Source organism: Mustelus asterias, chromosome 15 (genome assembly GCF_964213995.1).
Source record: "Mustelus asterias chromosome 15, sMusAst1.hap1.1, whole genome shotgun sequence".
Lineage (NCBI taxonomy): Eukaryota > Metazoa > Chordata > Chondrichthyes > Carcharhiniformes > Triakidae > Mustelus > Mustelus asterias.
Window position 1 is genome coordinate 95,461,277 of NC_135815.1, and position 18,047 is coordinate 95,479,323.

Here is an 18,047-nt window from a genome sequence, read left to right on the forward strand (position 1 = left end):
ATATTTCTCCTCATATTCTCCGTTGCTTTATTTGTGACAATCGCCTTAAATCGGTGCCGTCTTCCACCAATGGGAATGGTTTCTCCCTATCTGCTCTGTCTGGTTCCCTCAGGATTTTGATCACCTCCATCAAACCTCCTCCTCTCTGAGGAAAAGTCACAACATCTTCAATCTATCCACGTTAATAGAAACAGAAAAACATAGAAACTGGAAGTAGCAGTAGGCCATTCGGCCCTTCGAGCCTGTTCCGCCATTCATTTTGATCATGGCTGATCATCAAAATCAATATCCTGTTCCCCCCTCTTCTTCCCGTATCCCTTTAGCCCCAAGAGCTAAATCTATATTAGAGCTATATGTTTTATATATATAATAAAGCAAAAGTTCTATTTCAAACTCTGTGGTGTAAACCATAGAATCCCTACAGTGCAGAAGGAGGCCATTCGGCCCATCTAGTCTGCATAATCCCACCCAGGCCCTCTTCCCGTAGCACCACATATTTACCCTGCTAATCCCGCTGACACTATGGGGCTATTTAGCAAGGCCAATCCACCTAACCCGCACATCTTTGGACTGTGGGAGGAAACCGGAGCACCCGGAGGAAACCCACGCAGACACGGGGAGCAAACTCCACACTAACAATGACCCGAGGCCGGAATTGAACCCGGGTCCCTGGCGCTGTGAGGCAGCAGTGCTAACCACTGTGCCACCGTTCCGCCCACTGCACAGGTTGTATCGAATTATTATCCTCACTTCTGTGCTTGCCAACAGCATGCAAGCTGATTCATTTGCTTATGCGCATCAGGCTATCCAGTTGTGCGTCATTCTTCTGACTGGGATTAAAATCCCAATGAGGGTATTGGCATCTGCTGCCTGCCGACGCTGACGTCTTTCTCGCGGTCTGGGTGAAAGACTTTTCTTTGGATCTTAAAAGCGCAAGAAAGAATTCACAGGCTCTTCCTTCTTTATGTTGAAGTGTATTTTTTCTGAAATAAGCGGTGCTTTTAATAAAGCTACCTTTATTGCATCAGCCAGTGGAAAGGAATTGCAATCCCAGATTGTGTTAACTAAAGGTGAAATGAGGTCAGTGTTGAGCTAACTAATGGTCATACTTGCGTGAAGGCAAAACCCATTTTATGGTGATTTTGTTTGCTGCCTTTTATTGCCTTGATTTATTAGATTTAATAGAAATGGCTCTAAAACCTCGGAACAATCTTCATATCCAGAGTAGCAAAGGTACCTCAAAATGGTGGCTTTTAAATAGTGGGCGAGATTTTATGACCTCACTCGAGCGAGACCGAAAATTTCCACCCGAGGTCAAAGGGCAATTCCATTGCCCGCCCCTCGCCCGCTAGGATTCTGTGGCGGGCGAGGCGGTGATCTTGAAGAGCATTGTCAGCTCCGACTCTTTCCCTTCAGAACTGTTGTTCCCATAATAAAAGCAAATCACTGCGGATGCTGGAATCTGAAACCAAAAGAGAAAATGCTGGAAAATCTCAGCAGGAGATTTTCTGCCACCCCACCCCCCCCCCTCCGCCCCACCATATCTTCATCTGTCACAGCTTACTCTGATTTCAGCTTCTCTGCCGTTAGCCATTCTCACCCTTTATTCTCTCTCTGGGCTGCCATTAGCAGCCTTTCCCCTGGTTTCTGTGGCTATGACTCATCTTTCATTCCCTCCCCCTGCAGTATAAATATCTCCCACTTTCTATGCCTTTCAGCTTTGACAAAGGGTCATCTGGACTCAAAACGTCAGCTCTTTTCTCTCCTTACAGATGCTGCCAGACCTGCTGAGATTTTCCAGCATTTTCTCTTTTGGTGTCAACATAATTCTTTCTTCCTTACCAATGCATCCAGAGTGGATTTTTTTGAGACCATGGGTGGGATTTTACAGCCCTGCTCGTCCAGAAACCTTCAAATCCCCAAGGTCAACGGACCTTTCCATTGTCCGCCTCTCACCACCTCCGATTCCCGTGGCAGGCGAGCCAGTAAACTTTCGGCCCACATCTAGAGGGGTATACTTGCATTAGAAGCAGTTACGGGAAGGTTCACTATTCTCATTCCTGGGATGAAGGGGTTGTCTTACGGGGCAAGGCCCTGGAGTTTAGAAGAATGAGGGGGGATCTTATAGAAACATATAAGATTATGAAGGGAACGGATAAGATAGAAGCAGGGAGGTTGTTTCCACTGGCAGGTGAAACTAGGGGGCAGAGCCTCAAAATAAGGGGGAACAGAGTTCGGACTGAGTTGAGGAGGAAATTCTTCACCCAAAGGGTTGTGAATCTCTGGAATTCCTCGCCCAGTGAAGCAGTTGAGGCTACCTCGTTAAATGTTTTTAAGGCAAAGATAGATTTTTGAACAGTAAAGGAATTAAGGGTTATGGTGAGCGGGTGGGTAAGTGGAGCTGAGTCCACGAGAACATCAACCATGATCTTATTGAATGACAGAGCAGGCTCAAGGGGCCAGATAGCCGACTCCTGCTCCTAGTTCTTATGTGATCTTATTGAAACATGTAAGATTCTGAGGAGGCTGGACTGAGTAGATTCTGAGAGGAATCAAGAACTTGGCAGCACAGTACAAAAATGAGGGGCTTCTCGGTGAAGACGGAGACGAGGTGGAATTTATTCTCTCAGAGGGTTGTTAGAATGTGGAATTCTCTTCCCCAGTGGAGGCTGAATCGTAGAATCCCTACAGTGCAGAAGGAGGCCATTCAGCCCATTGAGTCTGCACCGACCACAATCCCACCCAGGCCCTATTCCCATTACCCCACATATTTACCCTGCCAATTCCCCCTGACACTAGGGTTAATCTAGCATGGCCAATCAACCTAACCTGCACATCTTTGGACTGTGGGAAGAAACCGGAGCACCCGGAGGAAACCCATGCAGACATGGGGGAGAACGTGCAGAGTCCACACAGACAGTGACCCGAGGCCGGAATCGAACCCGGGTCCCTGGCGTTGTGAAGCAGCAGTGCTAACCACTGTGCCACCCGCATTATTTTTTGACAAAATAAATGAATCACAAGCAAATTGTGTACGGGATTTCTTTTGCATTTCATTATAATTGTGAATAGTTTATGTTTAAATTGAGAGGTTTGCAGTGTTGGAGACCCCAGTTGTCAAGAGCTATAAGTGAAATCTGAAAAAAATTCAGCTTGAAAAACAGTAACTTTTTCACTAACAAATGGCCATTTCCTGTCATGCAGCTGAATGTACCAACAGGTAATCAAGAAGAAAAGTGTAAACAAATAGTAAAGGGGAAAGACATGTTAATTACCATTTGTATGTCATGCTTACTTGGAATCTGTGTTTGATTGCAAATTGGTGCAGCTCTTTTCTGGAAGCGGAGGTTAATTATTTATTTGAACACTACTTTGTCCAACGCTCCTGGGTATGCTCCGGGGAATTCATCTGGATTCCATATTTCCAATTGGCGTCATATGCTTACTGTAACTTCCAGGAAGATAATTAAGGGAAGTGGCTTTTTGTAGAGTTCAGTTTCATGTTTACCATGGTTTATTTTATTCATTCGTGGGACACGGGTGTCGCTGGCTGACCACCATTTATTGCCTATCCCTCGTCACCCTTGTTCAGAGGGCAGTTGAGAGTCAACCACATTGCTGTGGCTCTGGAGTCACATGCAGGCCAGACCAGGTACGGACGGCAGATTTCCTTCCCCAAAGGGACATCAGTGAACCAGATGGGTTTTACCAGCAATCGACAATGGTTTCATGGCCATCAGTAGACTCTGAATTCCAGATTTGTTAAATTGAATTCAAATTCCACCATCTGCCGTGGCGGGATTCGAACCCGGGTCCCCAGAACATTAGCAGAGTTTCTGGATTAATACTCTAGCAAGAAGACCACTAGGCCATCACCTCCCCAATAGGGTTACTGTAAGTTTTGACAATTTTCTGTTAATTTACACAGCTATATACATCAATTATCATGCCCTTTACATAAAGGACCTGATTCTAACTAGATACTGTGTGCTAAACTCCCAAAGTTTTACAATTGCCACTACCTACACCATCTGTATTTATCGTGAATGCAATCTTTATCAGGCCGATACGGTCTAAAGCTCTTGGGGCTAAAGGGATCAATTGATATGGGGGCGGGGGGGGGGGGGGGGGGGGGGTGGGGGGCGGTGCAGGATCAGGATATTGAATTTGATGATCAGCCATGGTCAAAATGAATGGCGGAGCAGGCTCGAAGGGCCGAATGGCCTCCTCCTGCTTCTAGTTTCTCTGTTTCTCTATCACTAACCCCCTAGTCAACATGTTAGGTATCAGTTACAAAGTACGAAGTGCACCAGCTTTTTTCATAAAGTTTTGTCCAAACCATATTGAAAGGTTTCTCTTACATGAAACATTTTCACGTTCAGTTTTGCTGCTGTGTTATTAGCCTTCGTCACTGATAGGAGCTGAAAGTCACACCAAAAGGAGCCAGAACTGCCCAGGGACTTTATTCTTTTAAGAAACTCCATAAAACCTGCGGCTTAAAAACCCACCTGGCCCACTGATGTCCTTTAGCGAAGGAAATCTGCCATCCTTACCTGAAGCAAAAACAGAAAATGCTGGAAAATCTCAGCAGGTCTGACAGCATCTGTGGAGAGAGAATAGAGCCAATGTTTTGAGTCTAAGTTTCCTGAACCAGCTCTGTCTGACGAAGGGTCATCCAGACTCGACACGTTGGCTCTATTCTCTCCCCACAGATACTATCAGATCTGCATCCGCAGTATTTTGCTTTTATATTACCCAGTCTGGCCTACATGTGACTCCAGAGCCACAGCAATGTGGTTGACTCTCAACCGCCCTCGGGCAACTAGGGATGGGCAATAAATGCTGGCCCAGCCAGCGACGCCCATGTCCCAAGACTGAATTTTTTTAAAAAGCTCTCGGTCATCACAGCGAAAACCAGCGGGGAGCATCCGACATTTGTCTTAACTTGCAGCTGGTTGAAGATGCCAGTGCCATCCACTTTCTGGCTGTCTCCTATGGTTAACAAGGCAAACAGCTGATGGAGACTACAGGGAGTCCTCTTTGACTGACCACACTGCTATGACAGTAGGTCATCGGAAATTGGAAGCTTCGATGAGCAATTCCAGCTGCATACACTCTGAAATTCCTGTCCTCTACACCCATCCCCCTCCCCCATCTCTACCTCCTCTCTGCACATCTACCCTTGAGCCATTCCTTAAAACCAGTCTCTTCAACCAATCTGGTCTAATGACCTCCTGAAAAGGAAAATGTTGGAAAATCTCAGCAGGTCTGACAACCTCTGTGGAGAGAGAATAGAGCCAACGTTTCGAGTCTGGATGACCCTTCGTCAGAACCAAAGACAAAGAAAATAGGACGAGATTTATACTGTAAAGGAGGGGGGGAGCCGAATTGAGTAGGATATCAGACAAAAGGACAAAGGGATTGTAAATGGTGGTTATAAAGGCTGAGAATGGCCCTACCAGCAAGCTTTCCATCTTCTTCCCCCTCCCCCCACCACCCACCTCACTAAGGCCATCTGCCACTTGCCTCAGATTCTCATTTGACACTCTGCACCTTTGTTCTGCCACTTACACATTCTGATCTCTTAATGGACGCTATTAGCCCCATTCTCAGCCTTTACTAAATCATTTACATTCCCATTGTCCATTTGTCTATGATATCTTACTCAATTACACAACACACCTCCCCCACCTCCCCTTACAGTATAATTTTCTTCGATTTTCTTTGTCTTTGGTTCTGACGAAAGGTCATCCAGGCTCGAAAAGTTGGCTCTATTCTCGCTCCACAGATACTGCCATGCCTGCCTGGATTTTCCAGCATTTTCCTATTTCTGTTTCAGATTCCAGCATCTGCAGTGTTCTGCTGGTATCTAATACCTCCTCGTGTGGCTCGGTGTCCAATTATGTTTGATAACACTTGTGATGCACTTTGGGATGCGTTACTGTGTTAAAGGCATGATATAAATGCACATTGTTGTTGCTCCTGATGATACATTGAGATAGTTCATAAGTTCATAGGATATAGGAGCAGAATTAGGCCATTCGGCCCATCAAGTCCGCTCCGCCATTCGATCATTGCTGATATGCTCCTCATCCCCATTTTCCTGCCTTCTCCCCATAACCCTTCAACCCATTACCCATTAAAAATCTGTCTAACTCCTCCTTAAATTTACTCACTGTCCCAGCATCCACCGCACTTTGGGGAAGCGAATTCCTCAGATTCACAACCCTTTGGGAGAAGTAGTTTCTCCTCCACTCTGTTTTAAATTTGCTGCCCCTTATCCTAAGACTATGACCTCTCATCCCAGAATGCCCCACAAGAGGAAGCATCCGCTCCACGCCTACTTTATCCATACCTTTTATCATCTTGAGTGTCTCAATTTGATCTCCCCTCATTCTTCTAAATTCCGAAGAGTATGGGCCTAAACTGTTCAATCTCTCTTCTCACGGCAAACCCCTCATCTCTGGATTCAATCTAGTGAACCTCCTCTGAACTGCCTCCAATGCCACTACATCTTTCCTCAAATAAGGGGACCAAAACTGTGCGCAGTACTCCAGGTGCGGCCTCACCAATGCCGGGATGATTTTAATCCCACTATATATACCGTTAGGACAAATGCACATACATGCGCGTTGAAGACTGTATCGCAATGGTTTACAGCTGCATTCTTGTTTATCAGTAATTATTCAATGGATGAAATAACAGTGATTTGCTGAAGTGTTCATATTTGAAATTTAATGTTTCTATTTGCAGCAGCTTTTTTTTAAAATCAAGCCAACATTTTTAATGATTGACGGGAGATGTTTGGTTAGAAATTTTGAATTTAAACAGTTCAGTGCATGGAAGTGTATATCCCTGGATCCACAAACCTAATAATTCCAACGCTGATACAGATTATAACTGAAACCAATTCCCTCATTGTCAGTTTCTATCCAGACCATTTCGGAATTAAAATTAAATCATGCAAATTGATGTTGAAATTATTTCATTAAAATCTTGTTTTGGCTGTGGTTCAATTAAGACAGTCATCAACTGACTTTCCATCCTAATCATTTCAATGTAAACGCTTTACAATCAGTTTATATGCTGAGATGGAAATTCACAATGTTAATGGTCGGATGTGAGTGTGTCTAGTAAGGTTCAGAGTGATCATTGATGGCCAGCTTTCTGATCTGAGGTGGACGCTGCACACACAACACGTCAACTAACCTCAGATCCTGTCACAGAGGTTTACAGCATGGAAACAGGCCCTTCAGCCCTTCTTGTCCATGCTACACTTTTTTTTAACCACTAAGCTCGTCCCAAATGCCTGTGTTTGGCCCACATCCCTCTTGCCCATGTAACTTTGTGTATGTGGACCCGGCTTTTTGCCTCCCAATGCCAAGCCTGGACAATCTCCTTTCTCATTTCCCTTGGTGATTTATTTTGTTTGGCTTGTCAGTTCCTGCAGCCGTACCAGGGCTTCAAGTCCGATGAGCCCATCATCCATCCTGACACTTCAATGCAGCGCTGAGGGAGAGCTACACTCTCAGAAATACTATCTTTTCAATGAGATATTAAACAAGGCCCCATCTACCTGTTAAAATAGGCCATAGAGTCATAGAGGTTTACAGCATGGAAACAGGCCCTTCGGCCCAACTTGTCCATGCCGCCCTTTTTTTTTACCGCTAAGCGAGTCCCAATTGCCCACGTTTGGCCCATATTCCTCCATACCCATCTTACCCATGTAACTATCTAAATGCTTTTTAAAAGACAAAATTGTACCTGCCTCTACTACTACCTCTGGCAGCTTGTTCCAGACACTCATTACCCTCGAAGTGAAAAAATTGCCTCTCTGGACACTTTTGTATCTCTCCCCTCTCACCTTAAACCTATGCCCTCTAGTTTTAGACTCTCCTATCTTTAGGAAAAGATGTTGACTATCTAGCTGATCCAAGCCCCTCATTATTTTATAGACCTCTTTAAGGTCACCCCTAAGCCTCCTACATTCCAGGGAAGAAAGGTCCCAGTCTATCCAGCCTCTCCTCATAACTCAAACCATCAAGTCCCGGTAGCATCCTAGTAAATCTTTTCTGCATTCTTAGTTTAATAGTAATGTTATTTGAGTAAGCATTTAGCCCTCCACGCGCCCAAGCACTTTGTACAGGTTTGGTCTCCAAGGGAACAATGTATTTCATGGAATCATAACAGTGCAGAAGAGGCCATTCGGCCCATCGAGTCCGCACTGACCCTCTGACCTAGTATCTTACCCAGCCCCTCTTCCCCGCCCTATCCTTGTAACCCCACTCATGGCTAATCCATCCAACCGACATGTCTTTTGGAATGTGCGAGGAAACCGGAGCACCCGGAGGAAACCCATGCAGACACGGGAAGGACGTGCAAACTCCACACAGACAGTGACCCAAGCCAGAAATGGAACCCAGGCCCCTGGCATTGTGAGCCTCAGCATATATCTAGTCCCTCAATCAGGCACTGGGTGCATGCACCCCAAAGGTGAACAAATGGCTGCACAGATAGACCTGTCATGCATGGCAGATGGTGACAGGCCCGTTACTGAGTTAATCCTAGGAGCGGTAAGATGGGCTCTTAAGTGGTCATTAATTGCCCACTTAAGAACCTCAATTGGCGCTGGGAGAGGAAGGTTGACCATGGGCCTTCAAGCCCAGAATGTAACTCAGGCAGAGGCAGGAAGATGGCGGCGTCTGCTGCATCACTATCATGCCTAAATAAATGTCCTTCCTACTTTCCAGCTCACCACCAGCGAGAGCAGAAGGTTCTGTACCGTCAGTGAGCAAGTCAACTCAGCCAACATGTCCTCCTGTTCTGGGTGGTGCAGGGGGGGGTTTGTATTATGGTGTCCCCCTTATCTAATATTCTACCAAACTGTCAAAACACTGCCGCTGATGACTAATTCTTGTTTCAGGAGCACAGCACGACTCAGAAATCACATTGTATGCAAGTGGACAAAATGGTGGCGCAGCACGACAAGGAAAAGTTAACGCAAGAGAAGATTCTGGAAAAGGCAATCAAGAAAAAGGGGTAGGTGCCGGCTTATTTCTCAATAACTGCAACGTGTGGTGTGATACCGTGAGGAGGTATTCTTGTACATTGAGGGAAGAAGGTGAAGTGAAGAACCGTGAGAACACAACACACACACGGCGGGGTTTTATGGCCTCGCTCATCCCAAAATCGTAAAACCCCGCCCGAGGTCAATGGACCTTTCCACGGTCCGCCCCCCTCGCCCCCTCTGATGGGTGGGGCAGTAAAATTCCTGAGTGGGCGGGGCTTCTCCAACCTCATCCACGGCTCCTCCGACCTCATGCGTGGCTCACCCGCTAATCCCTCTAACATACGCATCCCAGGACATTAAGGGGCAATTTAGCACAGCCAATGCACTTAACCCGCACATCTTTGGAGGAAACCAGAGCACCCAGAGGAAACCCACGCAGACACAGGGAGAATGTGCCAACTCCACACAGACGGTGACCCAAGCCGGGAATCGAACCTGGTCCCTGGCGCTGTGAGGCAGCAGTGCTAACCACTGTGCCACCGTGCCGTCTATTCTTGTCTCTGAGTTTTAAGCTGGGGGCTAAGTTGTAGTTCTGGCTCGTCTTTTCGGATGGTAGAGGAAAGGCAGGGCAGGGGAAGCCTCCTGCCTTCTCCCAACAGGCTTGTTTTTACACAGTGATCTATTCAATCCCCTTATTGTGCCTTCCATTCTTTAGTCCCTGGTGTCAAACAGTCCTGCAAATCTCCATCAGTCATTGTCAGTGGAATCTTCGAAAATCACAAGCACCATGTTAGTGTTGATATCATGCTAGATTAGCACATGACGCAGAAAGCATTGGAAGGTGATGTTGATGGGGTTAGGTCAAGAAGGGATGGGGGTTAGTATGGAGTATAACTGCCAGTTGGGACAGATGGCCTGTTTTTGTTTTGTAGGCCTCAACATGAACAAACCCACCAATTGGGAGTTGTCTCCGTGTCTTTGGCCATACTTTAGCAGAACAAGACCATGCCATTGGCGTTAGTAGAATCAGGCTTCAATATTGGGGTTGAAAAGTTTAGAGAATGTCTCCTTGGGGGTTTTTAATGGGGTTGGGGATTGGGTACAAGGATGTGCTTTCAAGGCTATGGGCCAAGTGCTGATAAATGGGATTAGGTGGGACTTTGGGTGTTTCTCGCGTGTCAGTGCAGTCAATGGGTCGAAGGGCCTCTTCTGTACTGTATGATTCTATGAAGTAACCATCATTCCAAAAGTCTCCTGAACGCGAATCCCTAATATCATATAAGTTGCCAATTTTAATACACAAGTTGCACCTAAGGGCAGGGCTTCTCCGACCTCATCTGTGGCTGCCCCTCTAACCTACGCATCCCGGGACACTAAGGGGCAATTCAGCACGGTTAATGCACTTAACCTGCACATCTTTGGAGGAAACCAGAGCACCTGGAGGAAACCCATGCAGATACGGGGAGAACGTGCAAACTCCACACAGACGGTGACCCAAACCGGGAATCAAACCCATATCCCTGGCCCTGTGAGACAGCAGTGCCAACCACTGTGCCATCATGCCGCTCATTCTTATTGAATGCCAGGATGTGATCTCTAATGAGCTGTAATATCCATGATGAAGGACCCCTCATTTTGCTTACCAGACAGACATTCGGAAACAAGCCCAGAGAGAGTGTTTCAAAATTCTACTGTTGTCCTTCTGCAGGCATTCGGGTGGCACAGTGGTTAGCACTGCTGCCTCACAGCGCCAGGGACCCGGGTTCAATTCCGGCCTCGGGTCACTGTCTGTGTGGAGTTTGCACATTCTCCCTGTGTCTGCGTGGGTTTCCTCCGGGTGCTCCGGTTTCCTCCCACAGTCCGAAGATGTGCAGGTTAGGTGGATTGGCCATGCTAAATTGACCCCAGTGTTGAGGGATTAAGGGTAAATATGTGGGGTTGTGGGAATAGGACCTGGGTGGGATTGTTGTCGATGCAGACTCGATGGGCCAAACGGCCTCCTTCTGCACTGTAGGGATTCTATGATTCTATGAACCAATTGGTGCAAAGCACTCTTCCCACACTTGATGTGCAGTCAAAATGTCCACCGGTTTCACAAGCTCTTTACGATGGGCGCAATCTTAAGGATTAAATATTTTTTTTAAAGATATACCAGGTGCAGACATAAAAGAGTTAAACTCTTCCAGCCCTTAATCATTTGCATTTCAGTAGACATTCGCACATAATGGTGCACTATTCAAAATAAATTGTATCACACTGTTTTCTAATTTGCATTATTTTCAAAAGCCTCAGCGGACTAAGGTTCATTGTTTGATATACATTCAGGTGCATATGAGGGTTGGAGATGGGGGTGGAAAGAATGGCGGGGAGGGGGAGGGGTGGGGGGGGAGGAGGCTGAGTAAAATTTCAATGGTCTACACATTCTAAACATCCCCTCATTGTTTTTGGAACAAAAAAGGTGTCAACAATTTCTGGTAGCAGTTGAATGGAATTAATAAGTATTTTATAAATCATTCACTGTCAGCATTCACTGCGTGGCAGTTCTTTTCCCTCGGACTCATAATATTGTGGGTTCAAGACTGATTTCAGAGTCTTTGAGCCTGCAGTCTGGGGCTACAGTCTTCAGTACAGTCCTGGGGAAGTGTGGATGATCTGAGCTGTTGGCCAGGATTCTCCCGGTCCAGGGCAGTCCAGTAGGCCAGCGATCGAGGGGTGGGGGGTGGGGGGGGTGGTGGTGGAGTCTGTAAGGCCGGCGATCAGTGGGTTGCAGGGCTGGCCAGCGATCGGACACCAGTGATCCGGAGATCATAAAACTAGGAGCAGGAGTAGGCCATCTGGCCCCTCGAACCTGCTCCGCCATTCAATAAGATCATGGCTGATCTTTTCGTGGACTCAGCTCCACTTACCCGCCCGCTCACCATGACCCTTAATAACTTTATTGTTCAAAAATTTACCTATGCTTGTCTTAAAAACATTCAATGAGGTAGCCTCAACTGCTTCACTGGGTAGGGAATTCCACAGATTCACAACCCTTTGGGTGAAGAAATTCCTCCTTAACTCAGTCCTAAATCTGCTCCCCCTTATTTTGAGGCCATGCCCCCTTGTCCCAGTTTCACCTGCCAGTGGAAACAACCTCCCTGCTTCTATCTTATCTATTCCCTTCATAATCTTATATGTTTCTATTAGATCGCCCCTCATTCTTCTGAATTCCAGGCCGATGATGGGGGGGGCCAGTGCACATGCGCCAATCTCCACCAGACAGATCGACACATGCGCAGTGGCCCACTCAGCGCGATGCTGTCGGCCTCGGATGGGATGAGGCCTCCCCAACACTTACCAGAGGGAATCACGCTGAGGCGCTCTGCAATGCTCAGAGTGTTGAAGCTTCGCTCTGGTAAGTACGTCCAAAAAACAAGTGGGAAATACACCCACTTTCCCGCCCGTTGGGCACTTAGTTTTTTTTTAGGAGAATCTTGTTGTCTTTTGGGGTGAGACGGTAAGTCTCTCGAGTGGCACAAAAGATCAAAGAAGAGAAGAGGGTAGAAATTGGTGTGTGTTGTCGCCTATTTTTCCCGCATGGAGAGCAGAGTAAAGCAGAACCAGTTTTCCAATTGGGATAGGCTGTGACCAATCACATGCCTAAATGTGGCCTGGGATTTTCACCATTGGCGGGACCGGAAGATCCCGCCAACAAGAGCAGCTGGAAAATCCCACCCATGGTGTCTGAGCATTCTGGAGTCCACCATACTTAGAGCCAGGAGTAATTTCGACTAAGATCTAATCATAGCATAGACTCAAAGAATCCCGACAGTGCAGAAGGAGGCCATTCGGCCCATTGAGTCAGCAGCGGCCACAATCCCATCCAAGCCCTATTCCCATAGCCCCACATATTTACCCTGTTAATCCTCCTGACTCTAAGGGGCAATTTGGCGTGACCAATCCACCTAACCCACACATCTTTGGATTGTGGAAGGAAACCGGAGCAGCCAGAGGAAACCCACCCAGACACGGGGAGAATGTACAAACTCCACACAGACAGTGGCCCCAGGCCAGAATTTAACCCGGGTCTCTGGCGCTGTGAGGCAGCAGTGCTAACCACTGTGCCACCCACTCAATCGTGACTATACTGGAATCAGGTTCTTGAAGGGTGTCAGTGTGGTAAAGCAGGGGGTGGGGGGGAGGGCGGAATTGGGGTTAAGATAGGTGGTTTGTCTTTGACAGGCGCAGACGCAATGGGTTGAAGGGCTTTTTTCTATGCTGTAGACCTCTGTGACTCTGATCTGTTGATAGGCCCCTTTGTATGCAAGTCACTGATAAATGAGTTCATTAACTGTGTCACACTTTGGGGTGTACTGAACGAAGGTGCCTCCAGACTCTAGGCGAATGTGAGGTATTATTAGTGCAAAAATGAGCAGGTTAGGGGGATTGGCCATGCTAAATTTCCCCTTAGTGTCCAAAGATATGCAGGTTAGGGAGGTTAGAGGGCTAAATACATGGGGTTAAGGGAATGGAGAGGGGGTTGTCAGCCTGGGCAAGATGCTCCGTCAGAGAGTCGGAGCAGACTCGTTGGGCTGAATGGCCTCCCTCTGCATTGTAGGGATTCTATGATTAGCTAGAATCCAGAAATTGGAAGGCAGGGGTTTTATGCTGGATTGTCTTTTGCATCATAGAACCCCTGCAATGCAGAAGGAGGCCATTCAGCCTATCGAGCCTGCACCAACTCTCTGAAAGAGCGTTTTACACAGGCCCTCCCCTTCACCATATCCCTGTAACCCCGCCCATTTACCATGCTAACCCACCTAACCTGCACATTTTTGAACACTAAGGGACAATTTAGCATGGCCAATCCACCTAATCTGCACATTGTTGGACACTAAGATGCAATTTAGTATGGCCAATCCACCTAACCTGCACATTTTTGGAGTGTGGGAGGAAACCGGAGCACCCGGAGTAAACCCACGCAGAATGATCACACCATCAGGAATAAAACAAACTTGAAGGAGATGGCCGCGTTAATTCTCTCAATTAAATATGCAATTAAAGCCAATATTAATTGGGATTAATTTTCCCAGTTACTTTGCAGGCCCAGAATAAAGGTGGTAATCTTCAATCCAGTTGTAACATCTCAGCTGTAACCAGAGTACCACCCTCGCTTCTGCCCCACACTAGTTGAGTTTCTTTAATAGTTTGATTGTTTTAAATCTTAAATGATTAAAAATGTAGATTTGGGAGCTCAAGTCCCATTTATGTCAATGTCAATTTGATCAGACTGATTGCTGACCCAGATCTCCTGTCTCACACACACAGACATATCAAATTCCTAACCTATCAGTGGTAATATATAATTAGGTTTGGAAATAAGATTCACTTTGTCTATGAGGATGTGTTGATATCTGGATTAAGTGTCTCCCATCTTTGAAGTTTATCCCTAATTTTCATCTAGGCTTACATCGGAACATAGGAATTAGGAGCAGAAGGAGGCAATTCAGCCCTTCGAGCCTGCTCCGTCATTCAATCTGATCGTGGCTGATCTCTCCCTGGTCTCAAATCCACCTCCCCACCTATTCCCCATATCCCTTTAACCAGTTTTTTTATTAGAAATATATCCATCTCCTCTTGAAACCATTCAACGATTCAGACTCCACCGCGCTATGGGACAGCGAGTTTCACAAATTCACCATCCTCTGCGAGAAGTAGTTCCTCCTCATCTCAGTTTTAAATCTATCGTCTCTCAACCCATACCTGTGACCTCTTGTTCGAGGTTGCCCCACAAGGGGAAACATTTGGTCTCCGTTTACTTTTATCAATTCCTTTTAGTATTTTATATCCCTCGATCAGATCCCCTCTCATCCTTCTAAACTCCAGCGAGTATAAACCCAAACTGTTTAATCTCTCCTCATACGTCAACCCCTTCATCCCCGGAATCAATCTGGTGAACCTCCTCTGAACTGCCTCCAACGCCACCACATCCTTCCTCAAATAAGGAGACCAAAACTGGGCACAATACTCCAGATGTGGTCTCACCAACACCCAATACAATTGCAACAACACTTCTCTGCTTTTATCCTCCAGTCCTTTTGGAATTAATGGCAACATTCCATTTGCCTTTTAAAAAAATGCTGCACCTGGGGGAGGGCGGGGGGTGGGGGGAGGAGGGGTGGGGGGGGAGGGTAGGGTGGAGGGGGGGGAGGGTGGGGGGGGGAGGAGGGGTGGGGGGGAGGGCGGGGGGTGGGGGGGAGGGGGGGGGAGGGGAATCTGACCTGTGCAATTTCATGGCTCACAAAATCACAATCGACCCACATGTGACTTATTAAAGATTTCACATGGGGGTGGGTTTGGTGGTGATTTGAGAGACACGAAGCAATTCGTGAGGAGTGTGGAAGTGGACTGATTAGAAGGCCAATGAGGTTATCTAACACAGCAACCCATCTCCCAACGTCATTTGAAGGCCCTCTAATCACCAACCCCCTCCATGCCAGCTCACATTCCCCGATAGTACCAATGCCTCTTCACAATCATTGATACTGAACCAAGTAATACAAGGGAAAAAAATCATTGTAATCCTTTAAGAAAAGTGCAGCACTGGAACAGGCCCTTCGGCCCTCCAAAACCACCTACTAGGTTTGCAAACAAACAAGGAGCTGCTCATTATTAGCTCATAAAGTTTTAACAGTTCTTGGTTCAATAAGACGACTTGTTGAGCTGAAGTTTTTTGAAACCCAGCCAAGCATTCATAATGGAGCAGCTGTTGTGACAAAAGCTTCCAGCTCCACTGACAGAATAGATGTGCATTTCAAAGCAGACTGCCTGCCAAGGAATGAAGGGGAAGCAGGTGCGGACTTCTTTTTTCAACCTTCAGAAGCAGAGATTTGTTTAAACAGCCTGACCCGCCAGTCCAATTAAACCAGAGCACAAAAGCATGACTGCAGAGAATTTTCTATTACATTTTTCAATACATTATGGTCCCTTTTCCATTGATTTGATTTGATATTGTCACATGTATGAGTATACAGTGAAAAGTATTGTTTCTTGCGCGCTTTACAGACAGAGCATACCATTCATAGAGAAGGAAATGAGAGAGTTCAGAATGTTGTGTTACAGTCATGGCTAGGGTGAAGAGAAAGATCGACTTAATGCAAGGTATGTCCATTCAAAAGTCTGATGGCAGCAGGGAAGAAACTGTTCTTGAGTCAGTTGGTATGTGTCCTCAGATTTCTGTATCTTTTTCCCGACGGAAGAAGGTGGAAAAGAGAATGTTCGGGGTGTGTGGGACCCTTAATTATGCTGGCTGCTTTGCCAAGGCAGCGGGAAGTGTAGACAGAGTCAATGGATGGGAGGCTGGTTTGCGTGATGGATTAGGCCACATTCACGACCCTTTGTAGTTTCTTGTGGTTTTGGGCAGAGTAGGAGCCACACCAAGCTGTGATACAACCAGAAAGAATGCTCCCAGAAGTAATGCATGTGACCAGTTACACATTGCTGGCCAGTGAAACTTTGCAGCACAGGTCCCTCTGATGAAGCATCGCATTGAAAAAACATCTACGGTGCAGCACCTAAAGTGACAATTGATGGTACAAAATGTTCATGACTCCTGAACAGGCTTTCCATTTCTTCACAAACTCTGAAACCTGGCATGCTTTTAGTAGGCTTCCCAAACCCCGCAGCACCAGACGAAAATGGTGCGTGGGGGAGGGAGTGGAATCTAATTTCCGTTCACCGTTTAAAATGGGGAACCCAACCTCAGTGGTGTCCACCAGACATTCCTGATCTGCAACAAGGCCGGAGGAAAATGGTGCTGAATCGGGATGCAATAATAAAATCAAATTTCCTTCCAAAAAAACATCAAAATGTACACCAGAATCACAGATCCAAACAAATATAGCCCAAAGTCTTCAGTCTTGATAAGACTGTAGTTGACTCTATAATGTATGGGCTGATCATGTGGCAACAAGCACATAGACCTTAAATTCGTTGGTTATGCAATACCCATAGAATCGTAGAATCCCGATGGTGCACAAGGAGGCCATTCGGCCTATCACGTCTGCACCAACTCAGCATCTTACCACCACCCGCCCAACTCCCATAACCCTAATCCACCTTACCTCGTCAACCGAACCTGCACATCTTTGGGCACTAAGGGGAAGTTTAGCATGGCCAATCAACCTAAGCTGTACATCTTTGGGCAACAAGGAGCAATTTAGCATGGCCAATCCACCTAACCTGCACATCTTTGGACATTAAGGGGCAATTTAGCATGGCCAATCCACCTAGCCTGCACATCTTTGGACACTAAGGAGCAATTTAGCATGGCCAATCCACCTAACCTGCACATCTTTGGACACTAAGAGGTAATTTAGCATGGCCAATCCACCTAACTTGCACATCTTTGGACACTAAGAGGTAATTTAGCATGGCCAATCCAGCGAACCTGCACATCTTTGGACTGTGAGAGAAAACCAGAGCACCCGGAGGGAAACCCACGCAGACACGGGGAGAACATGCAACCTCCATGTTAGCTTTAAGAATGTAAACAGCATCTTGATAACTGCTCTCACCCAAATCCTTGCCCATAGATTTCAACACACTCCCCGAAAAGCCAGGGTCACAGTCGCATTCAAACGTACTGTTGATCCATTAATAACGTGTGGGACTGTCACAAGTGCACTGTCCTGGCATATTTCTTATGAGTGCAGGATTGCCTCAGATCTCTGAAGTACCTTATCCCAACTGTTTGCCATCAAGGATATGATCCAATGATTCACGATGCAAATATGTTACGGTCAAGAAACTACCTCCCTTTATGCCAGGAAAATAAATGATTACATTTCTTAATATGCTTCAGCGTTCAGTCTCCTGAGATGAGCCAGCACTCTGATTATTAGTAACCAGGGGCAATAGGATAGAAACGTTATTCATGTTCACTCCGTTTTCCTTATTTTTCAGAGAAAATAATTGTACTGATTTGAAGAAAGAAACAGAGGTCAAAATAGAAGCACTTTCATCAGACCACAAGCTAAAGGTATTGCAATGTTGCATT

General features: G+C 46.4%; 1 protein-coding gene across 6 annotated transcripts in view; it reads left to right on the top strand.

The window, feature by feature from the left end:
• The window catches only part of plcb4a (phospholipase C, beta 4a), a 510,936-nt gene that overhangs the window by 427,883 nt on the left and 65,006 nt on the right, over positions 1 to 18,047 (top strand). For all 6 annotated transcript variants that reach the window (XM_078230348.1, XM_078230349.1, XM_078230347.1 and 3 more), the window contains 2 exons: positions 8,924 to 9,039; positions 17,954 to 18,029. In XM_078230348.1, the coding sequence (XP_078086474.1) occupies positions 8,924 to 9,039; positions 17,954 to 18,029 (192 nt within the window). The remainder of the gene's footprint in view (positions 1 to 8,923; positions 9,040 to 17,953; positions 18,030 to 18,047) is intronic.